Here is an 18,820-nt window from a genome sequence, read left to right on the forward strand (position 1 = left end):
AGCTATCTCTCCTCATATCAGGGTATGGATCAGTCAAAGCTATTTGGGGTGGCAGTGGGAGCTTCAAAATGGGATTTGGCTGTGGGAAAACTCCTGATGCAGGAGGAAGCCTCCAGCTTCCTGCACTCACTCCCAAGCAGATGGGGCTAGGCCTAGAAGCAGCCCTTGGGAGGCTACTACTGGGGTCAACCCTGACCAGAGCTGTGCCCTTTCTCTCTGTCTGTCCCATTTCTGTTATATTGAGGGAACAAAATGCTGTGTGTGTGTACCCACAAATGTTTCAAAATCTCCTACTGAGCTGGCAGCAACTAGAGATGGTGGTTAGCCTCTAAGGACTTCCACAAGGGCTAGACGTCACCCTGCACCTTGATTCTAAGAGACCTGGGAGCAAAGATTATCTCAGGCCAACCATCTGTCAGGGCCCTTCCCTAATTGGACCACACTACTGGGGGCCAGGCCTCTGAGGACCAGGGGAGAAGTCAGAAGTCATCAGGATCATCCCAAAGGGCCCGAGGCAAGGTGCTGTTCTGTGCAGTTTTTGAAAAAAAAACCTGTTTATTCCCTCCTTCATTTCTGTTTGAAAACCGTCATGCTTTTAAAGCTGGCCTTTGAGTGCCCCATGACATGTAATATCACAACGGGCCTTTCCAAGGACATTGGATTTATCATCACAGCAGCAAGGCAGTATGGGATGGACATGAGCTCTCTCTTGAGAGCTGGCCTCATAGCCAGTCTCACCTTGGACACGTGCTAGCTACGGGATCCTGAGCAAGACCCTTCACTTTCTCAGGGCCCCCAGACAATTCTAGAACCTGTACTGGTATAAGGGGTTTCCTCACCCAGGAGTTGGCCATACCAAAGAAATCACAGAGCCAGTCCTTTCCCTGCACTTCCAAGGAGACACTGAAGCCTGGAAGTAACTCATTCATTCATTTAACCAACACTAAGAGGCTGGGACAGGCACTGGAGGAAGCCTGAAGAGAAATGAGGCATAACCTGCACACCCCACCCCAAGCTTAGAATGTGTGTGTGTGTGAGAACATGTGCACAGATAAATGTCATCCAAATTAGAAGAGGACCCAGACATAACAAAGGGGTGGGCTGTGGAGTTGGGACACTAACTGGTTTGAAGCCCTATTTCCTGGCAATGAAAGCATGGGTACATTGGTCATTTGCCCTCTGGATTCCCAGGGCAACACTCTAAGACTAGGGATTATAACCTAGCTATGCAGCTACCCTGGTGGGAGGCATTTCTACACTGGGAGTTCTCTCTACACCAGTGAAATCACAGGTCCCAACCAAAAGGAAAAAGAAGTATATAATTACACAAAAGTGCTTTGAAATCCAATGAGAGAGCAAACACTTCCACAACATGGAGAGACTGTTTCCACATCTTCCTGTTCTTGGGGTGGGGGGGTCTCTTGCACTCCCCAGTCTTGAATCTCCCCATCTAAGATCTTTCCCCCTAGGACAGCTGACATTGGCATCAGTTTTGAGAAGGCAGGGGAGGGAAGCAAAAGGAAATGCTAAGCAGGTGGAAGAAAGGAAGGCCACCCACCTTTGTTCTCACAGTGGGGTTCTTCTAGTTCTTCAAACGGGTGCTGGGAGAGGAAGGCCTGAGCTGACTCGAGTACTGAGTAGATATAGGGGCCCCGGGACTTGACCTCTTCCATAAAAGCCTGTAAAGGATAGGAAGAGTGAGAGTCCCCAGGGCTCCCAAAGGCCTGGCTCCTCTAGATCCATGGGGCTACGAAGGCCATGTTTAAGCTGGGACTCTGGTGCTCCTTGCTCTGAAGGTTTCTGATGAGTGGTAGTGAAGTGGCATTATCAGGCCACATACAAAGTGAGCAACATTGTTTAGTTGGCTTTGGGATCTTCTTTCTTCCTGTAACAAACAAGGGCATTTGTAGAACTCAAAAAGAGAGTAGGTAGGAAAGGCTGAAGGAACTGTGGCCTTTTGAGATGGAGAGGGGCAACCCAGAAGGCCTTTGAGAGTTGCCTTCAAACATTTGAAAGACTGTCTCTGGAAAAGGGACCAGGCTTGTTCTGCTTGGCCTCGAAGGGCCAAGCTAGACACAGGAATGTGGATTTCAGCTCGATAGGAAGGACTCCCTAGCAATCAGAGCTGCCCAGAAGTGGAAGGAAGCAGAGGTCTCCGAGCAGAGATTGGCTGTTCTTGAGGAGATTGCATCAGGTGGCAGGAGGAGGCTGGCCTAGTGGTCCTCCCATGGCCTTTGGACTCAAAGGCTCTGGAATGTTGACCTACCGAGTGAGTCTCCTTTTCCTTCTGTACCAGAGCCACGGCCCCCTGGAGTGGCAGCTGAGCAGACAGCTCCTCATCTTTCTGACTGAGCCAGTCGATGATTTCTTGAAGAGGGGGCTGCAGCTTCCCACTGGGATCAGAGAAGGCCTCAAGTCGAGCCCTGCAGGCAGTAGACCAGAAGGACTGTGAATGGCCAATAATTCACTTACCTGGTGGCTCCTTCCACTAATTCATCTGGATTACCTTGGCCTGAGGTGCTACCGGGGTGTCCTGTCTCTGAGGAAGGAAACCGGAGCCAAGCTACAACTAGGCCTAAGTTAAAGGAAGTCTATCTAGATAAGGGAAAACTTCCAATAGCATGGCCTAGGGAAGAGAGACATGGCTTTGTGTACTTGGAGTTGTCTCATCTCCAGCGTAGGCTGGCAGTGTGACCTCTTAGCACCCTGGGCCACTCCCCAAGACTAGAAGTTGCAGAGCAGGTGGTCTGCCTTGGGAGAGGGATTTTCTTAATGGTGGTGGGGGGTCCCCTATACCAGTGATATCCCAAGTCTAGTCTGGGGCCTATCCTTTCCTCATGATCAATTACTCAAAAGTGGAATGGGTGTCCATAGCAAAGAGGGAGTTCTCCAAGCAGGCCAGGCCAGGAAAGCTGTGTCAAGTTTGCCCTCAGAAAAGAGACAGGGATAGGACAGCTCCAGTGCGGGACTAGAAGGTGATACTTTAGCCAGATCAGCTGCGCTGATGGGAGGAACCTCAGCCTGATAAAAAGCTAGAAGCTGAGGGCATAGGCCTGCCAAACCCCCTTCAAACAGAGATCCAGAACTTGGGATCTGGCCAGTGGGGAGCAGCCCCAGGTCAGGGTGGGGAGAAAGGAAGCAAGGCACTGGCCTGGGTCAGCAAGAAAGAAAGCCAGGGAGACCCTGACAGAGAGAAGGTGAGGCAGAGGCAGGGGGCAGTCCTTTCTGCTGGGTGCAGATTCAACAATCCCATGAGGAGGAGGCACAGTGATCACCCCCACTTTATGGCAAATGAGGTAGCTTCACAGGATGAAATGAAGTGAGTACATCTGAGACCAAATCCAGGTCCCTTATTGCCCAGACTGATGGTCCTTCCACCAGACCAGAGATGGTTGGGAAAAGCAGTAATGGGAATGGAGAGAGAAATCGTTAGGGCAGAGGTAGCCCAAGGGCCCCTGGGAGTCAGAGGAATGGAAGGAAATAGGCCCTGAGCTAAAGCTTGGAGGTCTGGGGCCATGTCATGTCTGTTGGGCTTACCGGAGGTTGTGGGACTTCTTTTTGATTTCGTTCCAACACAGATTCATGGCTGGAGCATTCAGGGGCCCGATGGCACCATTCAGGACTTGCTGCCTCAGACAGGTCAGCCCTGTGCCATCCTGGGAAGCTGCAGCTGTGGCTCTAACCTGGACAGAGGCACAGATGCCAAGTTACACAGTGACTGAGGAGACACTGCTATGCCAAGGCTGTGGCCCATGAAGCCACAAATCTGGAGGAAGGGTGAAGCTTAGGGGTCTAGGAGCCTCAGTCAGGGAGTCCCAAGGTTTGAGGCAGAAGGGCACATCTTCTAGTCTATCTGCCTCACTTTATAAAGAGAGATGAACAAAAACCTAATGGCATGAGGGGTAAATACACAGAGGAGCCAAGAGTTCTGTTCCCTACCAGGATCTTAACCCTCTCTGGCAATCACCCACCACCAAGCCCATATTGTGCAGAAAAGCAATGCAGGGATGACACCTGGGATGGGGATTTCTTTTGCATAAGGAATTGTGGGCAAAGCAGCTCTCTCTTTCAATGCTGCCTGGTACCTGTTCTATGAGTTTGGGCCTCAGAGGGGACCAGGTTCTATACTGGACGCAGGACTTGATTCCAGGGTTTGGCTAGATGTGCTGTAGGTGCCCAGGCTTAGGCTCCCCCAGGGAGCTCTGGAACAGCTTCCCCTCCTCTCCTCTTACTCCCTCTGAACAGGACAGTACTGTAATAGCCATTCTCCTAGGCAGCATCTTTGTCCCCATCTCTGAGGCCCCTGAGACAGGGTGGCAACCAAAAAGGCCCAAACACTGGACTCAGCTAGGGAATCCTGAGGGTCCACACACCTCCTGAGCACTAGCAGGACCTCAAGAGTGGCCCAGAGAGCACCAGGGAAGGAAAGAGAATTCAGTTGCAGTCTAGAAACCGTTTCCTATGCCCTCATCTTCCTCCCCCCCCCACATGAAGGGACCCTACCTGTGTTGGGAAGGGGCTCCTCAGTGGCCTTGGTCAGCAGCAGCAGCTCCATCGGCCTGGGCATTAATGTCCTCACCCTGCTTGCTGCCTGGGCACTGCCTGGCCAATTCCTGATAGAGCACTGGCCTCAATCAAGGGAGGTGGATTTGCTCTCAGCAAGCGGGTGGGCTGGTGGGCTGGGAGGCGGGAGCAGTCAGCCACTGTCACCCTGTTTACTGACCCCCCAGGAATCTAGAGGGGGGCGGCTAGAGCAGGGCTTTCCCGGTGAATCATAGCTTTGTCCATGTGGAATTTCTGTTCTCTTTGTCTCTCTCTGTCTCTCTGTCTCTGTCTCTCTCTCCTGACTCAGTCATCCTGGGAAGCCTGCTCCTTCTGCCCGGGGGTGGGGAGGGCAGGAGTGGGACACCAAGATTTCCAGTGCCCTGCAGTGAGTGACTAGCATGGCATAGCATGTCAGAGCTGAATGTTCTCTTTCCACAGGCTGGCCCTCTGGGGGAATGGGAGTGAAGGGTAGACGGTGCCCCCTGACACCAAATGGGGAGAGCTGCTGGCACTCAGGATGAACAATATCCACCAAGAAATGCCCCCGAATGGAATAAGCATGTCTATTGCACTCACTACGTGTCAGGCATTCTTATTTCATCCTTCCAACCTTGCAGGCTGGCACTGTCATCATTCCCATCATTTACCACTGAGGAAACTGGGGCAAACAGAAGTTAAGTGACTAGTGACCCAGGCTGGATTTGAACTCAGGTCTTTCTGCTTCCGAGCCTGACACTCTCTCTTATCCAATGCACACTAGCTCTAAGCTTGGGAAACAGTGCTCCCTATAGCCAAAGTCACACTACTAGTAACAGGGCTGGCGTTGAGAGGATGCTCTCACATTGGTGAACATGTTCCACATATCCTCAGTTGAGTCTCCTAACAGCCCTGTAGGTGAGGACTATATTTATTCTCCTGTTTCACAGGGAAAACGAGGTTCAGAGAGCTCGCCTCTTTTGCTCTTATTATAAGCCTGCCTCTGTCATCACCTGCCACCCGCCACCCACAGAGCCTAAGGGACAGAACCTTGGATTGCCCTGTCTCCGAAATGAAGTGTTTGCGTTGGGAGGGGGGTTTGGAGGGGGAAAAGACCAGAGCCTGGACAGCTGGAAGGTGACTTTTGTGGGCATACATGGAGCATCAGAGCAACAGGCAAGAGGCAAGGCTACACTCGGCAGCCATCAGGATCTGGGAACAAAGAGGCCTCTGCTGGGCTTCTCCCTGGCCTGGCCCTCCAGCACCACCTTCTCTCCTCCTCCCAGCAGACCTGCCTGGGGAAAGGTTAACATTCCAGGCCTGGAGGCTTCCCCTCCCTACCACCTCCCAACGGAAAATACTTTGTTTTTGCCAAAAGAGTTGGTTTCCATTCCCGTCCTCAGCTGCTCCCACAGAACCCTCTGCACATTGTTTTCATGCTCAGGCCCACCTACAGGAATAGCTGGCCCAGCTGCCTGGCCCTCCTGTGCTGGATACATCCCCTTCTTGCTGCCCCTCCCTTGCCCCTACTATGCTGAAGGCCCCCAAGTAGCAGGGCTGGGTGTCCTTGGACCTGGCTGCTCACCTTCAAGCTGCCCTTCTTTCTGTGTTCTCTTTGGCAGCCTGAGCCTTTCCTCCCATCACTCTAGAGCTGAGCTCTGCTCCCTACTTCCACCCCACAGCCATTCATTCCTTGGAGGCTCCTGGCTTGCCTCAGAGCTTGTGCGGAACAGGCAAGTGGCAGTTCTGTGCTGGTCACCCAGAGCCTAGGCACTGCCACTATTTTGCTGTGTGACCTTGATCAAGTTTCCCCCACTCTGGACTTTCCTTGATTTTCCACTCTTCAAAGTAAGGGGAAGCAAATTCCAGCTTCCAATGTCCTTTCCATGTCTGGCATTCTATCAAGCTAGATCTGCCTTGGGCACAAAAAGCAGGGTATGGCAGAGGGAGAAGGTGCCAAGGGTGGGGCAGGGAGCTGAGCGATATCATCATCACTTACCAAATTTCCCTTAAACTCGGCTGCCTAGAAGGAGCACTGCCAACCTTTGGTAGAAGGCCAGTTCCCCTGCCCCCAGGTCCTCAGATTGCAAGGGGAATGTCTAAGGAGATAACTGGACTAGGAAAGGCAAACCTTTGACTGGCCTCTAGTGTGGCCCACCTCCTCTCCTGCCCAGGGAACCACTTTCTCTGCTGAACATCTTAGCTTCCAATTCTCCATCTCCATCTTTGGGAGACAGGCCAGAAGAAAACCGCTCTTCAGGCCTCTTGACCATCCTACCTTCTCCTTCCCCTTGTGTCCCTCCTGAGATGTCCCTGCTCTCCAGTGCCCATGTGTTGTGCCAGTTCCCTCCCTGGGTACCATATATATTTAGCTGCCACCCGCACAGTCCTTCTTGGTGAGTCATCACTGCAGAACCAGCTGTGGGCCCCTGGCTTCTAGACTCCCAAACATACCCCTCAACCCCAAGCTAAAGAATTGGACTGATTCTCTCCTTCATGGGGTTGGTGCCTCTCTCCTGCTTGGCTTTCCCAGTGTGTGTGGGGCCCAAGATTCCCAAGCTGTCTAAGGACACTCTTTCTTCCTCCACCCTTAGTAAACAGCCAATCAACCTGATTTTCCCAGGGCCCTGGATTCTACTTTCCTGGGCCAAGAGGAAGCAAACCCTAGGACTGGGTTCAGACTTTGAAGGGAGCCGAGGACAAGCAGATTCTTCCAGGCCTGAGGGCCCTAAGGAGTGGGGAGAAGATAGGTACAGCCTTCCCCAGGCAAGCCTTTGGCCACCCTTCCTTCCTGAGTATCCTATCATTAGAGATGGAGACCTTAAGACAGATGATGCTCCCTATAGAATGCTAGAATTAAACTGGGAGATAAAAGAGAAAGCAGTGGGAAAAGACCAATGGAAAGGAGAGAGGCCTGGGGGATGGGGTGTGGGGAGGGAGAATTAAGAAGGGATGTAGGAAAGAGCTGAAATATAGCCACACTTAAAACTCTTGAACTCAGGAGTGATCACTCCTTATCCTTGGACAGCAGTGGGTAGGCATATGGCCTGCCCTTAAGAGTCAGGCATAGCAGAGGCATTCCCAGGCCAAGGGACCCTTCCCAGCTAAATTGGGCCCTTGGTTCTGGGGGTGGGATGCTCTGCTCACCTAGCCCTCTAAACTCCTCCCCCATGGTAGCAGGGAATGAAGAAAATCTACATGGCTTTGGCTAGAGGAAGGGCCATTCGGACAGATCCTCCAGGCCAAAAGCAGCATCCCTGGACATCAAAAAGACTGAGCACGTGCATAGGGAGCAATAGATACATATGGACCCTTACTGCACACACACAAAGATGCCCTTTCCTGGACTAGCAGCATGCCCTGATTGCCTCCACCTGAAATCTACCACATCCATCAGACTGAGTGGTACCATCAGGAAGATCAAATCTAATCACTGCATTTGGGGGCAGAGGGCCTGAGCTAGTTTTGTTCCTGTGTGATCCTGGGCCAGGCAATTGGCCCTTCTGGGCCACTCACCTTTATTGGCCCAGATGGCTCTTCTATTTCTAAATCTCTATTATGCTCCTATATATGCTTTCCTTACTGATGATCAGAGATGGCCTTACATAGTAGAAAAGGTTTAGAATCCAGGTGGCCTGGGTTCAAATCCTACTTCTTCTAACTTCCTGGGAAATGTTAGACTAGTTAATTTCCCTTCTTGAGACTCAGTTTGCTCCCTGGTAAATGAGGTCTTTGAGGTTCCATCAATGTCCTTTGGCTCTTACCTGAAGCTGTGGTCGGGTGGTATTGAGGCCGCCGTTGTGCTGGGATTGGTCGGCTGCCCGCCACTCATGACATCGTGGGAAGGTGTAGGGACATCCCTGCATGACCATGGATTGCATCAGAACAGCAGCTCATGAGGGGGTGGTGGGTGGTGTGCAGGGTAGCGCAGAGGGACAAAAGCACCTGAGAAAGCACCAGAGAGCACTTGCATTAGGTCCTGGCTCTGGAGCAGCTTCACCATCCAATGCTGACCTTTATCTCTCGGCCTGGCCTGCCCTGTGGAGGTGGCACAAGGAATAAAGAGAAAAAAGCGAAGGCTCAAAAGGGTGGGGGCCAACTTCTGGCATGAAATATGGTGACAACCGAATCAGTTTTCTGGCCAAGTCCAAGCTTATGGGGTCTATGAGGCAAAACATACTATAGAACTCCGAATGGCTGCCTCTCCTCCCCACCCTCTGCTCCATTCCACTGGATAAGGATCTCCCCACAATGAGGCTGAGATAATGACTCCACCCAACATGGAAGAGACCTTCCTTTCTCAATCAGATTTTGGTCTGCACCTACTGGGGGTACAGTGACAAAGCAACAACAAGGGTAAGCATTTAGAGAGCACTTGGCCACCATCACAATCACCCTTGAAGGAAGATGCTATTATTATCTCCATTTGACAGATGAGGAAACTGAAGGTGGGGGAGGTTAAGTGACTTGCCCAAGGTGGCTTAGCTACTAAGTGTTTGAGGAGGAATCCAAACTCCAGTCTTGCTAACTCCAAGGCTAGCATTCTATGTATTGTGCTGCCTAGCTGCCGAAGGCACCTTAAGTGCCTGAGTCACAAGTGTTGCCAATAGACTCAGGAGCCCTGGATGCAAGGTCTGGCTCTGCCAAAGACTACCTACTCATCTGAGACCTCAGGCAAGACATTTCACATCTCTTGGCCTCCGTTTCCTCATCTATTAAATGAAGGTCTTGGACTTGATGATCTCTAAGGCAAGGATTCTATGAGCCAATGAACATGCTGGCTGAACTGCTTTCCAAACTGTGTATGTGGAGGGACCAATGTCATTCTCCCAAAGCTAATGAACTTGTACTCTAAGGGGAGAGAACAGAGGAAGTGTGAGAAGTGGCTAGATGGACACCGCAAGGCCAATGAGTCTGAACCCACTTCCTGAAAACAAGTCTCATCTCAGCACACCCCGAAAGTGGCCATCCAGACTCTTCTGCTTGAAGACTTCCGGGGCAAGGCCAGGGCAAGGGAGCAGTGGTACTAAATTCCCATCAGCAAATTCAACTCCACTCTTGCCCTTGAGTAATCAGCTAGCCAGGCCGACCTAATCAAGTACAAGACATACTGAACTAACCAACCTCGCTGCCATGGTAGTCAAGGGCATGTTGGTTTTAGTGGAACATTTGACACTCTTGTGTTATCCTTAAAGAAAAGATAGAGGGACATGTGTTAGGCAACTGTACCATCAAATAGCTTTGCAACTGTTTGGCTAGCCCAAAGGGTAGTCATTCAATGCCCAATGACCAGCTTGGCAAGAGAGCTCAAGTAGAGCGTTCCAGGAATGACTCTCTAGGTGGCCCTGGCCTGTTTAACATTTTTATCAATGACTCAGACCAAGTTATAGATGTCTGCTTATCAGGTTCTCAAGTGATAAAGCTGGGAGAGATGAATAACAGTCAAGATATTGACAGACTGAACACTGGGCACAATCCAATTATATTTAATTCAACAGGGATACAAGTAAAGTGAACTTGGGTTTCAAACTAGCTTCACAAGTACAGGATGGAGAAGGGGTAGATAGAGAGCTCCTTGGAAAAGATTTGAGAGGTATGGTCCTGGAGAATTTCATTTCAGCATTGATTAAAAGCCAACTCAACTCCAGGTACTATTCTAGAGGCCAGGGGTATAAAGGAAAAAAATGGAAATAGTCCCTGACCTCAAAGAGTTTGTAGCAGGGATTTATTGTTTAACAATCATCACTCCAAAAAAACGTATTCATGACATACTTTTAAATTTAAGCTGATTATTAACATTTTTCCATTACTTCCTTAAGTCTAGGAAACCAACAAAATTAAGTCCTGATTTATGGCTTTTGTTAAATTCAAAGGTGTATAAGTTCACACTAAAAATTTAACAATCAGCTTTCATGAGCAAGTTCAAGCTGGGTCCAGAACACATCCTATAGCAGGGTTGGTGAACCTTTTCCTAGTTCAAGTGCCCAGAGGGCAAATTCAGGCTGTCTATGAGCCCCTGCCTTACCAGAGAGAGTTGAGGGAGAAAGTGCTTGCTTTGGACTTCTGGACAGAGGGGTGGGGATGCAAAAAATGTCCTCTGGTGCTGGGAAGAGGGGGAACGGAGTGGCTCCCAGAATGCCGGCTCTGCACATGTACCACATCTTCACCAACAAGGTCCTATAGCATGTGGAAATGTGCAGTGCATACCTCCTAATAGTCTCTCCCCTTTCCAATCCACCCTCCACCCAGCTTCAAAAGTGCTTTTCCTAAAGTACAGGTCTGGCCCCATCACTAACCTACTCAATGAACTTGGGTGACATACTTAGAGTAGAAAGGAGGGGCTGGAATAAATTGGCTCTACATCATGTGAATGGCCACTAGTAAGAGTTGAGATCATGCTATGAGACAAAGCAAAGGCCAACATATACGACATAAAAAGAAGAGACGGGCAAGGAAACTCCATTATGGTGAAAGGAACCCCAGACAACAAACTAGGATCAACAAGCAATGCAGATGCTTCCACCTTTCACCTTTAAATTCAGGACAGAAAAAGGAACATAAGAAAGACCAGAGTAGCAGGAAATATCAGAATCTCTTTCTGGGTGGGGTAAATCTAACAGAAAGAAGAACAAAAGAAAAAAAGAGTCAAACAAAATGATGGAGGTACTAGAGCTTAAAGATGTCTGTCTGGCATCTTCTACATGGTACTGCTAAAGGATGTATGTACAAATGAGGTAGCATTAGCCAAGTTCAAATCCTGTCTCGCACATTTACTGGGTGACTCTGGGCAAGATGCTTAACCTCTCAGCCTCAGTTTCCTCATGTGTAAAATGGGGGTAATAATTTAAGCACCTGCCTCACAGGGTTGTGAGGATCAAAGGAAATCATAAAGAGTGCTTTGCAGACCTTAAAGGGAGATAGAAATACTAGCGGTTTTCTAAACATCTCAGTACAACTTGAAACTTTTGAAAAAATCAACCACATATTAGGGCACATAGAAATTGCAAACAAATGTAAAGAGGCAGAAACAATAAACATATCCTGGGGAGACCATGACACAATAAAATACTAATCAGCACAACGAGCACAAATGAAAAACACAGATCCAAATGGAGACTTAATAACAAAATCCTAATTAATGAATGGGTCAAAGAAATCATAGAAACAGATAATTATGTGAAAGAAAATGATAATGATTAAACAACATACCAAAATTTCTGGGATGCAGCTAAAGCAGTCCTCGGGGGGAAAATCATATCCCTACAAACATACATTAACAAAACAGAAAAAGAGAAGATTAATGAACTGAATATGCATTAAAAATTAGAAAGTCAACACATATACAAACCCCAAAAAAGCATTGAAGAGGAAATATTAAAAACTAGAAAAGAAATAAGCCAGAAGCAAAAAAATATATAGAAAAGACAAATAAAACAAAGGTTTGGCTCCTTGGAGACTAATCAAATTGATGAACTTTTAGGCAATCTGATTAAAAAGAATAGGATAGAAAATCACATCAACAAAATAGCAAACAAGTAGGATGAAATCACAACAAAATCAGAAAAAAATCAAAAGAATTATCAGAAACTACTATACATAATTATATGCTAACAAGACTGAGAACACAAATGAAACAGAGGTATATCTACAGAAATATAAAATCCTTGAGCAGCTGGGTGGCTCAGTGGATAAAGAGTCAGGCCTGGGGACAGGAGGTCTTGGGTTCAAATCTGGCCTCAGATACTTCCTAGCTGTGTGATCCTGGGCAAGTCACTTAACCACAAATGCCTACCCCTTACTGTTTTTCTGCTTCAGAACCGATGTTCAGCAGTGATTCTAAGACTGGAGGTAAGGGTTAAAAAATACAAAATACCCAAACTAATTGAAAACCAGAAATCTCAAGTAATCGATCTAATCTCAGAAATGGAGTAGTTGTAAAGGCACTATTTTTTTAAACCCTTACCTTCCATCTTAGAATCAATACTGGATATTGGTTCCAAGACAGAAGAGTAGTAAAGGCTAGGCAATGGGGGTCAAGTGACTTGCCCAGGGTCACACAGCTCGGAAGTGTCTGAGGCCAGATTTGAACCTAGGACCTCCAGTCTCTAGGCCTGGCTCTCAATCCACTGAGTCACCCAGCCACCCCCTGTAAAGGCACTATTGGGGAGTGGGAGAACAACACCTGGTCCTCATGAATTCATAGGAGAATTCTATCAAAATATTGAGAACAATTGGGACCAACACTGCACAAACTATTCCTTGACATTTGAAATTCCCTCTTTCCGGAAGCTTACAGTATTTTTTTCAACATGGAAGCTCTACATTTTTGGCAATGATATTCCTGGAATTTTCCTTTTGGGGCTCCTTTCAGGAGGTTTTCTTGGGATTTTTAAAGGTAGTGAGTTGGCACAATGGATAGAGCACTGAACGTGGAATCAATCAGGATGATATTAGTTTGAATCCAGCCTCAGACGCTTACTGGCTGTATGACCTGGGCAAGTCAATTCACCTCCATCTACCTCAGTAATAATTGCTACATCCCAGGGTTTGCATTAAGGATCAAATAGGTTAATATTTTTAAAGTGCTTAACACACAGTAGGCACTTAACCAATGCAAGTTTCCTTTCCATTTTCTTCAATTTCCCCCTGTGAGTACAAGCAAAAATATAGACCCAAACGGAGGCAATAACAAAATCCTAAATAATTAATGCATCAAAGAAATCCTAGAAATAATGAATAATTATGTGAAAGATGGTAGATATGAGTAGTTGTCATTTTAGATTTTTAAAAAACCCTTCACTTTCCATTTTAGAACCAATATTGTGTATTGGTTCTGAGGCAGAAGAGAGGTAAAAGCTAGACAATGGGGATGATGGGACTTGCCCAGGGTCACACAGCTGGAAGTGTCTGAGGATAGATTTGAACCCAGGACTATCCATCTCTGGGCTTGGCTCTCTCCCCACTGAGTTGCCTAGCTGCCCCCTCATTTTTGATTTCCTGAAATAATGTCCATGCATTTTTTTCAAAATTGGTTTTCAGAGAGTACAGAGATTCTTAATTTTTTTCTGGTTTTTCAGGTCAGGTTTTAAAAATATATCATCATTTCTTCTTTTTTTTCAGTGTTTTTATTTCATTCTAATATTCCCTACCCTCGAATGGAGTCATTTGTTTATGCTTGGTCTCTTCTAGTTTGGGGTGGGGGGATTCCACTTCTTGGATAAGGTTTACCACTTTTTTGAAGATACTTTTCTTCCATTTTTTTTTATTAAAAAATATCTTGGGGGCAGCTGGGTGGCTCAGTGGATTGAGAGTCAGGCCCAGAGAGAGATGGGAGGTCCTGGGTTCAAATCTAGCCTCAGATACTTCCTAGCTGTGTGACCCTGGGGAAGTCACATCACCCCCATTGCCTAGCCCTTACTGCTCTTCTACCAGTACCAGTACCAGTACCCAGTCTTGATTCTAAGACAGAAGGTGAGGGTTTAAAAAATGTTTTAAAATATCTTGTTTCATTGTTTTTTTCTTTGATTGATTCATCTCTTTAGCTTTAGGTCCTGAAATGGGCCAGCCTTTGCCCTTTTTTGGTGGAGTTGAGCTTGCTTGGTTTCACCCTGGCTCCCAGGGATTCTTGACATGACCTACACTGCCTGAGTACTCCTGGATCTCGGAGGTCTAGAGCACTGGTTTTCAGGACACATGCTGCCATCTCAAGCCAGATCTAGGGACCTTCGAGACCTTGGGCCTGGACTACCCAGGTGTGAGCTCTGGATCATGGCTCTGATGAGCACCAAGCTGGTGGCTTCCCACCGCTACTGCACGGGGCTTCCAAGGTCTGTAGTTTGGAGCTTTCTCAAAGCAGCCCTTCCACCACTCTTGCTGCCTCAGGACTCTGCAGTTACACAGTGCCCTGCCCCTGGCTGCCTGGTACTTGCTTTCCTTGAGGGACCCCCTTTCCTTTTGTCCTTGGGCTTCTGGCTTATTTTGGGTGCCGTTGGAGGGTGGAAGATCTCATTAACATCGTTTCACCCTGGATTTATTGATCACTATTTGGTCTGCTAGGAGTTTCAGCATTTGGCTGCAGTAGGTATGAGAGAAGCTAGGCAGCCTGCCTGCTTTTTGTTCAGGCAGCCATCTGGGCAGGAAGTCCTGCTTTCCTCTACTTCCTAGATAAGTAGTGTTGTCTCTCCTGATTAGACTGTAAACTCTTTAAGGAGCAGGGCTAGTTCTCTTTAGTCTTTGTTCCCTCAGCACCTAGGACAGTGACTGACAGACAAGAAATGCTGGGCATTAGAGAAAGGAAACACCCAGGAATTTGGCAACTGGCAGAGTGGGGAATCAGGGAAAGCCACATGTATACGCTTGGACCCCAAGAGCTCGAAGAGAGGAAGACATGGGCGGCATAGCAAGGCCCAGAGGCAGGTGATCAGAAGCCTCATATGAAGAATATCCAATAGGCCAGTTTAGTGGAAAAGTAGTCCAGAAAGGAGAGGACTGTGTGATATGTTGGTCTGGGCATCGCCATCACAGAAATGAAAATGGATCCACGAGAGCCCATATGAGATTGCCAAGCAAGTAAGGGAAGAAAAAGAAGAGGGCCTGAGTCAGAGGTGTGACCCTTGGATTGGGAAAACAGATAAGGAATGCAACAGGAGAGGACTACTGGGACAGAAGGATGCCTCTACTGGCAAATGAGGTTTCAGCATCAGTTGTTTTTCATTGTTATAAGGATCAGTTTAAGTCAGATCAGGAGGTGGGGAGGAGGCTATATCCAGAAATGATTGTGATGGAAAGACAAAAAGGCATTAATAAATGTTGTTTAACTAACTAACTAAGCACATTTCCATTTGGACCCAGAGGGCAGAACTGGAATCAATTGGGCTTTTAAGGTCAGGAAAAACTAACAAAGACATCTGACCCAAAGTAGCAGTAGAGGTCTTCAAGCAGAGGCTTGAGGGACTGATTGAATGCCGGGACCACTGAGAGCCTGTGAAAAGACATGGGAAGGGGGCATCTGGGTGGCTCAGTGGATTGAGAGCCAGGCCTAGAGATGGGAGGTCTTGGGTTCCAGTCTGGCCTCAGACACTTCCCAGCTGTGTGACCCTGGGCAAGTCACTTAACCCCCATTGCCTAGCCCTTACCACTCTTTTGTCTTGCAACCAATACACAGTATTGATTCTAAGATGGAAGGGAAAGGTTTAAAAAATTAAAAAAAGACATGGGAAGAAGTCCTTTGCTGGCATAGAAAAGGAAGAAGGTAGGGATAGAGGAATGAAGGAAGGAGCCCAGCTATTGGCTCAAAATCCTTGGGAATTGACTCTGTCCTGACCCAATTCAGGCAGCAGACATGCAGAAGCTACAGTAGAATCACTAGAAGGGTGAAACTTCCTAGGAGGGGTGAAACCTAGCAGGGAGAAGGGCCAGAAAGACTTACAGAGCACTACAATGGCTTTGTTTCCTGGGAGCAGAGAGACTCAGTTTACCTCTTTGCCAATTCCCCAATTCCAAACCTTCTACCTTAGAATCACAGAAGAATTTAAGGTCAGTGAGAATGGCGAGGGGGGTGAGTGTAGCATGACACAATGACAGTCCCAAAGAACCATTCATGAAAGTGGTTGCTCTGTCATAGTGCAGCCTCTCTACCTGTTCCACTAGGCAAGAAAAGTGGGGGTGAGGCTTTAGGAAAAGAGATGAACATCAAAAGCCAGTGGGGCTCTACTACCTGCAAAAAAAGGAATGACAAAGAACTCGGGTCCTACACTAAGCATACTTGATGTAAGCAGAAGAACCAGAACCATAGAATTTTATAGCAGGAAAGGACCTTAGGGATCAGCCAATCCAATCCTGAGTTCACAGGAGGCAAAAGTAAAGAGACAATTCTTGAACAGCTGCCTAGCAGGCAATTCCCAGAAGTCAAATCCTATTTTCCACTAATTTCCATTATAAACTTGGAATTCCCATAAGGAGAGGGAAAAAATTAGACCCAAGAGATAATACAAATTACTCTGAAGAGTGCAACAAATCTTATATTTAAAGGCAAAAGATCATTCTCTGAAAATATCCTTGATGTAAGCCCAAGTAGCAATATTGCTTTGAACCTGAACACCCCCGCCTGTGTTCCTTTGGAGGGAGACCCCAGGAAGAAGAAACCATGTTCTCCACTGCCTGGCCAATTCGCTTGGTCTCAGTGTTTTCTTCTAAGCAAGAGGAAGAAGATGTGCGTTTAAGAACTCTTAGCTCTCGGTTGTTTCTCTGAAGGGCTCTAACTCAGCTAGCATCTCTGTCACAGATGGGTTTGGATGGCATCCTTTGTCAGGAAGGGGCCTGGCAAAGTACAGTTCTGATATTCAAGAATCACGACACCATGACAAGTGTGCTGATGCCACAGACACACCTGTATGGGCTTAGGTGGTTCTCCTCTTGGGCTTTCTTGGGGACCCCCCCCAGGCCAGCTCTACAGCATCCAGGAGCTTCTGGGACTCTCCTTAGGTGGGGAGGGGGGACTTCATCCAGGACACCCTACTAGGCTTAACTCAGACAACCAGCTCAGGCCTTTCATGCCCTTCCTTCTTTCCTTGAGCTAAAGGCAGGCCCATACTCCAAGTACCAGATACCAAGGGCTCAGAGGCCTTAAGGCTCTGCTGTCAGGGCCCTCCAAAGAGTTCAGCCAGGGCAAGGCAAGGTAGAGTGTCTTGAGTAGCATTAAGTCATAGAGTATGATTAAGGAAATAGGGGCAGCAAAGTACAGCCCTGCATCCCTAGACAGAAGGCTAGCCACCAGAGCCCTCTCTTCCCTTTCTACCTCACATCCGTTTGACATTTACACTTCCAGCACCCCAGTCTCTGGAGGGTGACTGCTCTTGAGGCAGTGAGCAAGCCTCCTCCACTTTGCCCCACTCCAGCTCCCCCTGGGCTGTGGCTTTCCCTGAGGTGTTCCAAGATGGCTTACCTGAGGGACTTTACCTATGAGAAAAGATGGCTTAGGAAGAGTGGAGAGGGAAGGGGAATTGGACCCGAGCAAGCCCTCTGGAAGAGGCATTTGCCATTTTGATCAACTAAGAGGGGAAAACAAAAAGAAAGAGATAAACACCTTCCTCTGTGGGCACCAAGTGCCAGGCAAGGCAGGGCAGGACAGTGTCTGTGGACCTCTCATCCTCCCCTTGGTGCCTGTTTGTTTGCAGGGAGGGGAGACAACCAAGGCCTGGGGCTCTCCTGGGATCCCACTTGCCACTGAAGAGTAGGGGGAGGGCAGAGGTAAAGGGGTGCTTAACTCCCAGCTGGCAAGTTCTATGCCACTCATTCCAGGGGAGTTCTGAGGAGTAGCCTAACACTTTCTGGGTGGTCGGGGTGGAAACCGGGGCGGATGCCACAGGAAAGAAAAGAGGCTGAAGGCAGGGAGGGAATGTGGAACTCAGGGTGGGCAGCTTAGCCCCCTGGATTCCTAGGCTACTCCTGGGACCAACTCGTGCCTCTGTGTGCCGGACTGCTACTTATTGGCAGAGGGGGAGAGCTCCGAGGCCCCACCCCTCCATGGCACAGATCTTCCCATCAGAAATGAGCTCTTGGAACAAAGCCTGGAATTGATGAGGGAAAAGCACCCCCCCCCCAATAAAGGAGCCCAACTGGTCCCCTTCCTCTTTGTTTCCCCAGCCCAGCTCAGGGATTCCTTCCTCAGGCATTGAGCAGCCCTTTCGGCAAGTTTCCCCTGGAGCACATACATGAACAGGAAATCCGGGTGCAAACACGCAGAGCCTGCCGCTGGCCCACCCGCCCGCACCCACGGGCCCCCTCCTCAGCAGTTTCCCCAGCCACCTGAGCCCGGGCAAAGGCTGGGGAGCAGCTTCTCCACGGCCTACCTTGCAATCCAGTCAGGTCGCAGAAGCAGACGGCAGTGAAGACAAGGAAGGAGGCGAGGGGCTGGACTGCCTCTGTGAATCAGCAAAGAAGTGGCTCTGTGACAGAGATGCCCACAGCTGCTGTGTGCACACTCTCTCCTTCTGTCTCTCCCCCCTCCTCCCTTCCCCTGCCCTCCCTCTCCCTCTTCCTCTCCTCCTCCTCCTCCTCCTCCTCCTCCTCCTCCTCCTCCCGGCTGCGCTCTGTTGCTATGCAATCATATCACCAGGTCTAACAGCATCACTCCGACCTCAGGCAAAGATACCCTTGACTGGGTGAATGCGGGACAAGAAAGGACAATCCTGAAAAGCTGGGGGCCCTGGGGGGCTCTGGGGAAAGAAGCAAGGAGGAGGAGGAAGAGGAGGAGGAGGAGGAGGAGGAGGAGGAGGAAGAGGAGGAGGAAGAGGAAGAG

At 48.7% G+C, this 18,820-nt stretch overlaps 1 protein-coding gene across 3 annotated transcripts in view; it reads right to left on the reverse strand.

Moving 5' to 3' along the window:
* Nucleotides 1-18,583, reverse strand: part of DRP2 (dystrophin related protein 2) — a 34,473-nt gene extending 15,890 nt beyond the window's left edge. The window contains exons 1-6 of one of the 3 annotated variants that reach the window (XM_007507785.2): nt 18,372-18,583; nt 11,731-11,781; nt 8,286-8,466; nt 3,538-3,683; nt 2,267-2,423; nt 1,559-1,679 (exon numbers count right to left, since the gene is read on the reverse strand). In XM_007507785.2, coding sequence (XP_007507847.2) covers nt 1,559-1,679; nt 2,267-2,423; nt 3,538-3,683; nt 8,286-8,402 — 541 coding nt within the window. In that variant the 5' untranslated portion in view covers nt 8,403-8,466; nt 11,731-11,781; nt 18,372-18,583. Of the gene's footprint in view, nt 1-1,558; nt 1,680-2,266; nt 2,424-3,537; nt 3,684-8,285; nt 8,560-11,730; nt 11,782-18,371 lie in introns of all 3 variants that reach the window. The other 2 variants (XM_056809764.1, XM_001364344.3) reach the window with 2 other exon arrangements.
* Between the last annotated feature and the right edge of the window lie 237 nt (nt 18,584-18,820).

The sequence above is a fragment of the Monodelphis domestica genome, chromosome X (assembly GCF_027887165.1).
Source record: "Monodelphis domestica isolate mMonDom1 chromosome X, mMonDom1.pri, whole genome shotgun sequence".
Lineage (NCBI taxonomy): Eukaryota > Metazoa > Chordata > Mammalia > Didelphimorphia > Didelphidae > Monodelphis > Monodelphis domestica.